The sequence below is a fragment of the Dermacentor silvarum genome, chromosome 10, assembly GCF_013339745.2.
Source record: "Dermacentor silvarum isolate Dsil-2018 chromosome 10, BIME_Dsil_1.4, whole genome shotgun sequence".
Classification (NCBI taxonomy): domain Eukaryota; kingdom Metazoa; phylum Arthropoda; class Arachnida; order Ixodida; family Ixodidae; genus Dermacentor; species Dermacentor silvarum.
In genome coordinates, this window is record NC_051163.1 from 67,612,781 (window position 1) to 67,625,511 (window position 12,731).

At 45.5% G+C, this 12,731-nt stretch overlaps 1 protein-coding gene across 1 annotated transcript in view; it reads left to right on the top strand.

Moving 5' to 3' along the window:
- LOC125941037 (vitellogenic carboxypeptidase-like) overlaps positions 1-12,731 on the top strand; it is a 42,654-nt gene that overhangs the window by 16,397 nt on the left and 13,526 nt on the right. Inside the window, exon 3 of the mRNA XM_049657949.1 lies at positions 12,326-12,653. Coding sequence (XP_049513906.1) covers positions 12,326-12,653 — 328 coding nt within the window. The remainder of the gene's footprint in view (positions 1-12,325; positions 12,654-12,731) is intronic.

Sequence of the window (12,731 nt, forward strand, 5' to 3'; positions counted from 1 at the left end):
CTATGTCGGAGGAAGTGCATTTCTTAGATGCTAGACAGTGCACCAACCTATGCCAATACCTCTGATTGGGAAACTATGTCCGAGTATTCATATATAATTATGTATAATTTGTCTACAACTAAACCGGAACCATGTAATACCGAATTGTCTAAGATTATTGTTCATTCTTGACAGTAATTTTACATTTTTTCAAGTCCTAGAGTATAGACAAGAGTAAAATTTTACAGCAAGTTTTTGTATATGCTCCCTACATGCTAACTGCAGTGAAAGCATGAACAAACACCTTATTGTGAGATACTGACAATGGACGTTTGCATTAACAGAAATGTTGCTGAGTGAGAGCATAGTGAAAGCATAGTGAGAGCATAGAAAGTTACTGGTTTATTGCACAAAACAAGGGTCTGGCAGTGTTGATTGAAAAGATAGGCATTTGAGGCTACAGTTTCGATATTGGTGAATACGCTGCAGAATGACAGGTTGTTTGAGCTGCGGTGCAGAAAATGTACACAGAATGTAGTTTCTGGGACATGAAAATGTTTGCGCAGTGTCACTCTCAGTAGGCCACAATTCATTTTAGTCTTGACACTTGAAGAAAGATGCTTGAGGTGGAAAAAAACATCGTACCAAAGTGGCCCTGTCGACTTCTATGATTCGATGCTCAGGGCTTAGCACTTCTTTATGACCCAGTGGTATTAGTGTTGACCTTGTTCCTTCACTTGAGTTCATCCCAAGCAGCGCTCAGGAAGGTGGTAAACCAAATGAAAAAGAAACTTGAAGTCGGAGTTCTTAATCTTGTGAAACAGGCTAGAATACGGTAAGATTTCAGCTCTTGCAGACCAAGCACGATGAAAGAGAGCAACGCGTATGAAAGGCACAACACTTCATTGACAAAAGACTAACAGGAGACGCGGTGAAGAATACCCTGACTCGATAAACACTGTTGCTTTGAACACTTGGTTAAATTAGAGCGAGATACCTTGTTTACTTCCTATTGATACAGTGAAATTGATATTTCTGACAATACGAACAAAATTACAAGTTCCCTTCAGTTGCAAACATGTTCAATAGCATAGGCGTTTTATCGTCGTTTTCGCCAGCTCGATCATAATAACTGCATTCTGCAGAACTGCAATAATAACAGTGATAACTGCATTCTTGAATTTCGTTTCTGCGAATGCGAAAAATATGACCACGTCAGTTCAGCATACGCCACAATTTCGCTAGAGAAGGAAGCAGAAGTGCAAGGTATTTATAGGTGGAATTACAGCTCTCGCTATCGAAATGACGAGCATATCTCAAAAGTGTTTCTGCTTGAAATTGGCAAGTTCCCGTGATGTTGCCCCACGTGACACGAACGACAAATAAACGAAATCATGGATGCATGCTGCGAGCTACGCACAGCGGTACATTCAGCGAAGGAACGGGGAGAGAGTTCACGTGCAGGCGCAGTATAATACAACCTTAAAGAAAAATAAGAAAAGCGTAACACAAAACCCTTGCGCTGCTCCACGCGAACAGTCAATAACACAGTATGAAGTCAGATAACGGCTCCCTCGCCGGCAACGATGCCCTCGAAGCCCGCAACACGAATGCCCAGTTAGACGAGCACGTGCGCTGTACTACGAATGCGAAGTATACAGCTGTTAAATTCACTAGCGCCAAGGTTTTTCACAGTGAAACTGTCTACCTCTAGCGCTCGTATGCATCCCCCGCATGCTTTCCAATTGGGGGGGGAGGGTACCCTGGCCGGCTTACGTCCGTATCCCGGCGCGTGGACAGGAATGCCTGGGCCCACCCGCGGCGGAGGTAAAGCAGGCTTCAAGCACTCCGCCAACTTCCAAAAATAAGTTTAATATCTTGGGTCCCAATACAACCACATAAATTCCGTGTTGTAAGAGAAACACTATAAGTGCACTTAGTGTAGCAAGTTGGCCTTCATGCACTGTGTTTGTTTTACATCCCGTTTGACGAATAATGAGAGGGGGAATGTGTGTGGCCATGGCGTCTGTGCACGTGGCCTGCGCTTCTGGGGTTATAACGCCACGGGCGGCGGGTGTGCCGGTGCGGCTGCAGCAGCGGTTACGGAAGATGCGTGGGAGGTGCGGTGCTTGTGTCGGCATAGTTTGGTGCCTATAAAAAATGTATGATTTCGTAATGTGTGGAGCCCATGTATACGCAGCCAATGTATGCAGCCTAAACATCTTCACTGGTAATCTGTCCCCATATGAATGTTGCGGCCCCACGAAGCTTTAGCTAAGCGCCGCTCTCAAATCACCATCAGACTCGAAGCGCAGTAACCAAACTGTAGCTGCTCGGCAGACGCAGAAGAAACAGTCCCACGTCAAGTCAAGAGGTGAAACAATATAAATATCTTGTCGACACCGCTTGCACGCCCAGTCGCTCACTTTTTTAGCCCAAGAGCAAACCCTGCAGGACGCATCTTGCATCGTCCACTACAGCTAAGCCTAGGCTTGTCATGGAAGGCAGAGGGAAAACTGCGCATGCGCGTTGTGCGGGCCCCCACAATTTTTTGCAACAGGCATTGTACTCTAGTGTTTTCCTCGTCTTTTCTTTTGCCCTCTTCAGATAGTGCGCATGCGCGTGGCTTGATAAACGTAGTCTTGCCGTTTTCTCTGAGTACAGGTATAGTACGGTAATTTTTGCAGGAAACGATACCTGAAAAAATTTTGTGGATCCGCAACATTCATAGGAGGACGGTTTACCAGCGAAACTATTTAGGCGGCATACATGGGCTATATAAGTTATGAAATCATACATTTTTCCCATACGGCACCGCACTACGCTGGCACAAGCACCGCCGTGGTCACCGCACCTCCCATGCATCTGCCGCAACCGCTGCTGCAGCGGTGCCGGCACCTCCGACGAGCGGGACGCTATGACCACAGAAGCGCAGGCCACGTGCACAGGCGCCATCGCCACACTATTTCCCCCTCTTCCCTACCCGTCTTCATTGCTGCAGCACTGCCGCAGAGTCGTGCTCCCTCAAGGAGTGCAGAAGATAGCGCCAACTTTTGTCTTTTTCATACAGAACCACTTATCTCTCTGTCGCCATGCTCTTTCTCCATCTCCTCTACCCATCTCCATTGCTGTAGCGCCATCGACGCACTCTTTCTCTTTTTTCCTTACCCGTCTCTATCCCTGTCCACCCACCGTGATACGGACGTGAGCCACCCAGGGTACCCCCTTCCCTTCCCCTGGGAACGCATGCAGGGGATGCATACGGGGGCAAGAGGTTAACAGCTTAGCTGTAAAAACGGACACTTTTAACAGCGAAGCTGTTTAAGCCAGCCGTAAAAAGTGCGCGTTTCACGAAATTAGCATCACCAGCATTTGCTAGAGCATCGTCGTCTTCTTCCGCAGCTGGCTCGTTGGCGCCCCTCGGTTAGCGCTCTAACTCGTGCTCGGCACCCACTCGTGCCACTGCTCCCGCGTTCGTCGTCATCGTCTTCCACAGCTGGCTGCGTGGCCGCTAATCATTCCAGCGTGCAATTTCACTTGTATCGTTGTAAAGGGGAAGCAAAGCTTGCACTAGGCTGCACAAAGCTCGAGTCACAACGAAGCTGGCCAATCGATTGGGTTTCCTGGTAGTAGCTAGGTTGAACTTGGCTATGGCGAGGTTGGGAAATTGGTTGTATCTAGGTTGAACTTCATAGCAGCTAGGTTCAGCCTTGGCTATGCCTGAGTTGAACTTGGTTATGCCAGGCATTTCTTAGGTTATGACGCAATTGATCAGCCAGCTTCACTGTGTCTCGAGCTTTGCGTGGCCGAGCGCAAGTTCTGCCGTGTTTTTTTTTTTTTTTTTTTGCTTTTTACAGTGCACCGAGCCACTGCGCCGAAAGTTATTTCCCGGTTAGGTGTCGAGGCTGCCCTATAAAACCGACACAAGGCAGGATCAGGCTTAGCAGTAAAGCGAGCACAAGAAACTGATGGTGTGTAGGTCAAGAACGAAAGCTCATGGACGGCTCCGTAGAGATCCTTTAACGGACAGGGTTCTCCAGCTATCATGTACCAAGCTTCAAATAAAGGCGGAATGTTCTAACCAATAAAGACCAAGTGCCCGCTCTTTCGAGTTTTGCTTGGAAACCACCCTCACATCCAAATAGGTTATCAAATGTTTTAGCTAAGCTGTTATCGTTGTTTTGTAATTGTCAATTTGTCACTTGGAGGCCTGTAGAGAATCGTAATGCACGTCAAAATGAGTTGCTTCTTCTGTTACTGCGTCGAGCTGCGACAATAACAGCCCACGTGATCCTTTTATATGACGCACCAACAGCTTCCTGCGATTATTGCGCATCAACATTGAGGAAACACTGAGCAGCGATCCTGAAAGTACTTCAAATCTAGACACAAAAGTATCGCTTTGAAGTAATAACCTTCAACGAATTGAAATACCGTCTTCACCAGACACAGAAAACGACTCTCCTCCAGGCTTTTAAACTGCGAAAAGGGAAACATGAATCTGATGTGCAGTGCCGCGTTCTCTACCAAGAGCCCGTATTCAGAAACGTTCTCAGAAACAATGTCTTTCTTAACGAGCTAGCCCCACTTTCCCGCGTCGGGTATTCGGGTTTCTAGCCTCTTTCTGGGGCACATCCCGAAGATAGTACAGCCTGAAAATGTGTGCCGATCCTGAAGGTAGTGCCGCCTAAAAAGTGTGCCGATCCTGAAGATAGCGAAGGCAAACGTGAACGCAAAAAATTGAAGCAGTCAAATGCTTCTTTTCTCTGACGCGAGGGGTGACGCGATAGAGTGCCGCATTCTCACCTCTGTCTTACTCAAGAAGACATGGTTCTTGATCATGCAACCTCCCATAGACGTTGATTCACCTTCCAACTTTTTACGTGAGTAGCCTCGAGCATTGACCACTGGCCACTCTCTCATTATCACGCTGATTAGAAGGAAATGGCTGGTCGACGAACGTACAGCGGCCGATTAGAAACGCCTTTGGGATGAGAAACGTGTAAATATACGGAAGTTTATTATTACAGCGACGCTGCTAGTCTCTAGTTGGTTGGGATATCTTGTGGGCTCGTTCTGTGCTCACCCGAAAACAGTACCGATACCTAGCGGCCACGGCCACAGGGCAGACCTCAAATGGCAGCTGGAAAAGGGCTTTGTTTTTCAGTTTGAACGTACTATAAATACGTTTTCTCGTATATTTGAATTACAATCCGTAGCTATCGTTTCTGCAGCTTGTGTGCAAGTGATACTTTACGAATTATTTGTCGCAATTCGCTTTGGCAAATTTAATTATTTCAATCAGGCACTTGCTCTTGGAGGAGGGCCTTGAAGATTCAGGGTGTATGTTGCACTTCCGCACACGTGTGCGCGCCCGTGACGTACGTCGCTTGCGGTGGCGATGGTGCTTGTGTAGCGTCGCCAACACCTTCGCTGTGCATCCACTTTCACAGGTTGAAATGGATGCAGATTTTTTGTTGTACTAGCTGCTTTTAAAACAACGTATTATTTAAGCTGCGGCATAAGAAATGTCAAAAAGAGAACTTCTTTTCCTCTTTACGTATGTCTCGTACACATTATCGTCTACTCGAGGTCGGAGGAGAGTGTACACCCGTGAGCAAAAGTATACGGACGAGGCATTACGCGAAGAGCAGATTTTTTCAGCTGCCGGCGAATGAAACTTAAGATTGAGGACTGCAGTCCAAACTTGGCATTGCGAACTTTCCAGTGTACTCGTCAATTTCAGTTTAGGCGTGTTAATAACAAAGAAATCCAGTTTTTTGCGGTGACCCTGTGGTCGGTATACTTTTGCTCACGGGTGTACATTGCAACGAGCTTCGAGCAGAAACACTGACGTGAAAAGTGTGGTGCTGGCAGTTACGCAAGAAACGCGCAACTTAAATTTATTTATTATTTATTTATTCAAAATACCCCCAAAGGCCCTCATTATGAGGGTATTACATGGGGGGGGGGGGGGTTCACAGGCACTGGTCATAGATTATACATCATATTAAAGAACAAGACTATATAACAAAAATAATAATAGAGTGATATAAAGGTAATATAAAAAATGAGTCACAATTATTTCAGAGAAAAACATTAGTACATATTAGGAGAACATAAGGCAACTGCAATGAAAAGCAAAACAGCAACAAACATCGAAAACACTGTAAAAGTCCCAAGATAATAATAATAAGATTAGTTGACAAGTCGTGAGCGAATTAAATCTTGAAACATAGTCAAGTCAGGTTCCGTGGCAATGTCTGATGGTAAGGCGTTCCACTCAGTTATTGTGCGCGGTAAGTATGAATTAGAGCACTGCACGGGCCGATTTTTTCAGCCCGGGCCCGGCGCGGGCCCGTTTTTACGTTGGGCGGCCCGCCCGAGCCCGATCAAAACATTTATGGCGAGACCCGGGCCCGGCCCGGGCCCGGAAATAATCTACGTTACCCGCCCGGCCCGGCCCGCCACCACTTTACCTTAGGCCCGAACCCGGCCCGCGCCCGACACGAAACCGGCCCGAACCCGGCCCGAGACCGAAAAATAATGTTTTTCAGAGTTGAGACACCCGAGAATAACTCGCTCCACATTACATGCACTCCACCAGAAAGCCCGAGCCCGGCCCGGGCCCGCGTCAAAAAACCCGAGCCCGGCCCGGGCCCGAGACAAAAAGCACACGCCGTGCCCGAGCCCGGCCCGAGCCCGTGAAAAAACTGTGCTACCCGGCCCGGCCCGGCCCACGGGCCGGGCCGGGCTTGGGCTTTCGGGTAAGCCCGAGCCCGTGCAGTGCTCTAGTATGAATATGCATAATGGAATGACTGGCAGTTAATGCGTTTGACTTTGTATTGATGGTCACGACGTGGAAAGATAACTTGTGGTGACTGAAAGAAATCATCATGAAGTGATGGATGATGATAAAGCTTATGGAAAAGTGATAGGCGAGAAATTTTACGGCGAAGTGCTAAGGTGTCCAACTCAGCTTTATTCTTTAACGAGGTGACGCTGGTGTAACGTGAATAATCTGAAAAAATGAAACGCGCAGCACGGTTTTGCAAGGCTTCGATGTTACTGATGATATAAGTTTGTTCGGGATCCCAAATGGCAGACGCGTATTCTAGTTTAGGACGGATTAATGTTGTGTACGCTAGTTTTTTAACATGCATTGGGGCTTCTTTTAAGTTATGTTTAATAACTCCGAGAGTACGGTTAGAAGAGGCAAGGGTAAGATTAATATGATTATTCCATGATAAGTTTGACTGAAGATTGATGCCAAGGTACTTGTAAGTTGTGGCGAGTTCCACAGCGTTGTTATCAAGAGAGTAGGTGGTTGGAATTCGTGGCCTATTGGTGAAAGACAAGAGTTTAGTTTTGGAAACATTTAATGGCATTAACCAATTAGAACACCATGCACTTATTGCCTCCAGGTCAGTTTGTAGTAAGTGATTATCAGTGTTACTTGTTACACATCGATAAAGTACACAATCATCTGCAAATAGTCTGATTTTGGATAACACGCAACTGGGCAAATCATTAATATAGATTAGAAAGAGTAAAGGTCCAAGTACGCTTCCTTGTGGAACTCCAGATGTAACATCAGCATGAGATGAGTTAGAATTGTTAACTGATGTAAACTGAGTTCTAGATGAGAAAATGGGTGATCCGTGCAATTATAGTACGGTGAATGTTAAGCTGTGAAAGTTTAAGCAACAATCTATGGTGTGGAACACGATCAAATGCCTTGGAAAAATCTAAAAATATTGCGTCAACTTGAAACCCAGCGTCTATCAGTGCATGTATGTCGTTAATAAATCCGTCTAGTTGGGTTTCGCATGAGTAGCCCTTGCGAAAACTGTGCTGATACTTGAAAATAATGTTATGGTCTTCAAGGAAGTTGATGACTTGAGTGTGTATTATATGATTGAGTAATTTACAAATAGTACTGGTTAAGGAGATGGGACGATAATTGAGCGGACAAGCACGATCACCTGATTTGAAAATGGGTATTATTTTAGCTATGCGCCAGTCATTAGGAATACAGCCTGTTGATAGTGACTGGGAAAATAGAGCGGTTAACATAGGACAAATACTATGCGATGTATTCTTTAAAAATTTATTATTGAAGCCTAGATGGTCGGCGCTAGATGACGTTTTAAGATTGCTTAGTAGAGCTAAAACACCAGACTCACTGATGACTATCTCGTGCATTGTGATTCCTACTAACGCCTTTAAAGTTCGCAATGAGTTAACCTTTTCATGAGTGAAAATTGTTACAAATGTAAAGAAGTTGAGCACAGTCTGCATCGGGGATAGGAACTCCATGAGAATCAGTAAGACTGATGTCAGTGCGAGTTACAGGATTTACAACACGCCAAAAGCGACGAGTATTATTTTTTAGCATGGATGGTAAATCATGAGAAAAAAGTCATGGCGAGTAGATTTTAGCAATGCCTTATAAGCCTTTTCGCACGCTTTGTGTTTGTCATGGGCACTCGCGAGACCAGTCAGTTTTGCCTGCCTGTACAGTCTCTTCTTTTTGCTATTAAGCCGCCGAAGCTTGTTGGTAAACCAAGGAGAGCTATTTTTGCAGGAAATGGCTAACATAGGAATGAACGTGTCAATGAGAGAAATGAGGTTAGCTTTAAAGAGGGCCCAGTTCTGTTCAATGGAGCGTGCATGGAAATCATGCAGAAATTGATCTGAAAATGTTAATTCATTGTTAATTGCGTCGAAATTGGCTTTAGCGTAACATCTTATTTTCTTTTTGGTAATTGTTCTTTTGCTCACACAAAAGTTAATGCATCCAGTTATAACATCATGATCTGCGATGCCTTCTTCATGAGTTATGTCGGAAAATATATCAGGATTGTTAGTTAAAACTAGGTCTAGTATATTGGCAGAAGTTTCAGTGGATCGTGTTGGCTGACTGATAAGTTGGGTTAATGAAAAGTCAAGACAAGTGCTCAGAAAAGAATGTGCGGCCGCATCCGTGGCCGATACCGAGAGTGACGACCAGTTGATATTCGGAAAATTGAAATCGCCAAAAATGATAATTACCGACCTCGGAAAAAGCGCGAACACCTCGCTCAGCACCCGATGATACTCATCGGAAAACGCGCCAGACATGTCGGGTGGACGGTAAAAAACGCCAATGATCACACTAAATGCAGTACCCTTCACGGAAATCCAAGTACATTCAAGAAAAGAATCGATAATGATGGGTGCGGCAATGAATTCTTCCTTTATCGCGATGAGCACACCGCCCCCTCTACGCTGTTGTCTATCACATCGAAAAAACTTGAAAGTGGATTCACTCGTAAAGATTCTGTTATCGTGAATGGTGTCGTTAAGCCAGGTCTCGGTAAGTAATACTAAAGACGCCTGGGATGAATCGATGAGCGATGAGAGTGCAATACCATTAGCGACAACACTTCTAGCATTGGTGTATAAAAAGAAAATTTTTTTGTCAGTGCGACCATGCAATTTTACGGGTAAGCTGGTAGATGAACCTGAGCCTAAGGAAACAAAGGAGGAACATCATTTATCCCTGCGCCGGGAAACAAGAACAGCCTGGCCTTCATTCGTGTTCCACTCGTAAACGTCATTGTTCAAATGCAGTTTGTTGAAAACAAGACGTACTCGATCCCCGTCTTTCTTCACAGTTCGCGAGAACTGGAGAAGCTTTCGTCGCTTTTCGCGAACTGTTTCCGAGTAATCTCGCGAGATGCTCAGGCTGGTGTTTTTCAACTTAAAGCCGCGGCTCAGAACCAGTTCGACTTCCTTCTCATTGAAGAATTTGGCTATGATAGGCCGCTTCTTCTTCGACGAAAAGCGGCCCACACGATGTGCTCTCGAAATTGACGTCACGGTAAGCCCAAGTTTTTCGGTACAGAAATTATTTACGAGTCGTTCTGACTCTTCCCAAGTTTCAGACTTCGCCGAATCTGTTATGCCATAAAAGAGAACGTTTGACCGCCTAGAGCGATTTTCTAGGTCGTCAATTTTTTCTTGTACACCTACGAGACCGTTGTCACTGCACGCGATGGACTGAGCACTAGGGGCTGCAGCAAATTTCTGCTCTAGATCAAGGACACGCTTTGTCAGTTTTTCTAAATCATTCTTTATCTCTAAGTGACTTTGAAGCACCTTGTTAACCGATTCTTGAAGTACTGAATTGCTAGCTTCAGCACGCAAGATAGAGCCAGCCACAAGGTCTAGCTTTTCCTCTTGAGCCTTGGTCATGGGTCCCGGGTTAAGCTCGACATCGCCCCCCAGAACAAGCAAGCACATCAGATACAATACAGAAGCGCGAACACTTTTCAAAACATGAGGTGGCCCCGACACCGCTAAGAGACAGACATCATCGTCACGATAGGAATAAGCATCATAGTAGCTAACCTGTACAAACATCAGCGGTGAGCGTTGGATCACAGTGACGGTGCCGTGGCCCAGGGTGGCGTCGGAATGCGCGCACTTTGGTACTTCCCGCTCAGCTGACTCGGTCCCACGTTGCCAGACGGAAAAAAATACGGCATCCAGAAGTGGCGGAGCATCGACGAGAGGCGAACTGGCCAAAAACGGCATTGATAGGCCGCAGTCCGTTGACGAAAATGCGCCGAGCCAGGGGGAGCTTGTATCGTTGAGCCATTCACGCATGGGTGTCGTCGGGACCGGCCGCATCGAAGAAACGGACCATGGCCGGCCCAGGAAAATCAGCAACAGGACCTGTACAAACATCAGCGGTGAGCGTAGGATCACAGTGACGGTGCCGTGGCCCGTCACTGTGATCCTAAACATATAGCTCCGGAGGGATATGTCGAGCACGAAAGCGTGAGTAGAATCAGTCTGAAGAAAAGAGCGCTACTGGCGATTACAAAATAAACTATTGTCATAAAAGAGTTCTAGAACATTCTTTCACACTTTTGTGACATTTTTCGAAAAAGAAGCTATCCCAAGAGAGAGAGAGAGTGTGTGTGCGGTGTGAATTTTAATAAGAAATGAGCTGAGAGGTATACCTCAACCACTATATTTGCTCAGCATTGGGGTAGGAGAAAAGGGAACAAATGATTCTTTGTACGCAAACTATGTGCACGCGCAAAACTATGTGCCTCTGTGTTTTTTTCCCCAGCGGTTGTGGTTGGTACGAACAATTTGAGCGAAACTACCGTTTTAGAAAACAGCAGTAGCCGGCTCTACACACAGGCATCAATCTCTTCTTAAATAGTGCATATACTCGTCTAATGGCGGCAAGTTTTTTCCGAGATTTGGGGTGAAAATTGGGGGTGAGGTCATTACACGGAGAAAAAGAAAGAACACTCTTTGTTCGTAAATATTTTCGGTGGTACTTGCCTTTATTGAACTCGCTTGTACTGTCTCTGGGTATTGGCTATTCTCGTAGCGCGTCGCCTGTTGGCTGGAATAAATGGTGACGACCCACAGACCAGCAACGGCAGCGTTTCGGAGGCTGTGCTTTTGCTACCTGGAGGCGCTGAAAAGTCAGCACAACTGCCTTGTTTTGCCACAGATAAAAAACAAAAGAAAACTTCGGATTTCTTGCATCATAGAACAGATAACACTGCCCACCTTCTCAAAAAATCAAGGGCGTGGCTTATACACAGGTAACTTTAAAATATATTTTGGGGGAATTTTTTATAAAGTTCTCGGTGCGGCTTTTATGTGGGTGCGGCCATTACACGAGTATATATAGTCCTTGCAGCAAAAGGCGAGGGAAAAGTTTTAAGCTGATGCTGATAAGAAGGGAAAAGTAGACACGCACGAATAAACAAACACTGGAAGCACTTGCTACAGTTGCACACATCCTGTTCCCTTGCACTAAGAAAACGCTACAATGACGTTGATAGCTTGATACGCAGGGTATTTTTCGGCCATGTACACATACGTGCCAATGATCCGGTCAATATCACTCTCGCAAGTAGATACAGCTGGCTTTAACAAAGCACGTCGTCGATAATCTCCCGCACGGTGGAGTTCTAGAAGTCTGGGCTCTACGCAAGGCCAATAAGATGATGTTATTGTTCAGTAAAGGCTACGCCAAGTCAGTTTGTTCTGTATCAAAGTACGGGGAAAAGGAAATGAAGGGGGTGATTACGGTGGTCTCGCTGGGACGAATAGCTTTCCTTATAAGCGCAATGTGATGCTTATACGTTGCCCATAAATGAAATGATTCACCAAACACGGCAACAGTTCACACTTGCAACACCGCTTTACTTATGGTGAGGGTAAGAGAGTATCATACATTGTTAATTACTTGGTACAGAAAACTCGCTTTCGAAAATCTGGTGCAATGATTTTGAAATACGAATACAAACAACAAATATTTCTTTTACAGGTTAAATCAGATGCACCACTGATACTTTGGCTCGAAGGAGGCCCTGGGAAGTCAGGCCTTGATAGTCAATTCCTTAAGAATGGTCCAATTGGCATCGATGCTCAAGGAAACCTTTACAACAGAAGCTCCACATTCCTGAACTTTTCGGACATATTGTACGTGGACTACCCTGCAGGTGGTGGTTTGAGCATTATTGAAAACGGAGATGTCCTGTCAACGTCACTTGATAATGTGACCGAAGACTTATTGACGTTTTTAAAAAGGTTCTACGAACTCTTCGATGAGTACCAAAACAGAAGGCTGTACCTGGTAGGACAGAGTTACGGAGGTAAGAAAAAAAGTGCATTGCAAAGGCATGGCGAAATATGCAGCGCGCTATATTGTTTTCAACATTATCTGCGCAAGA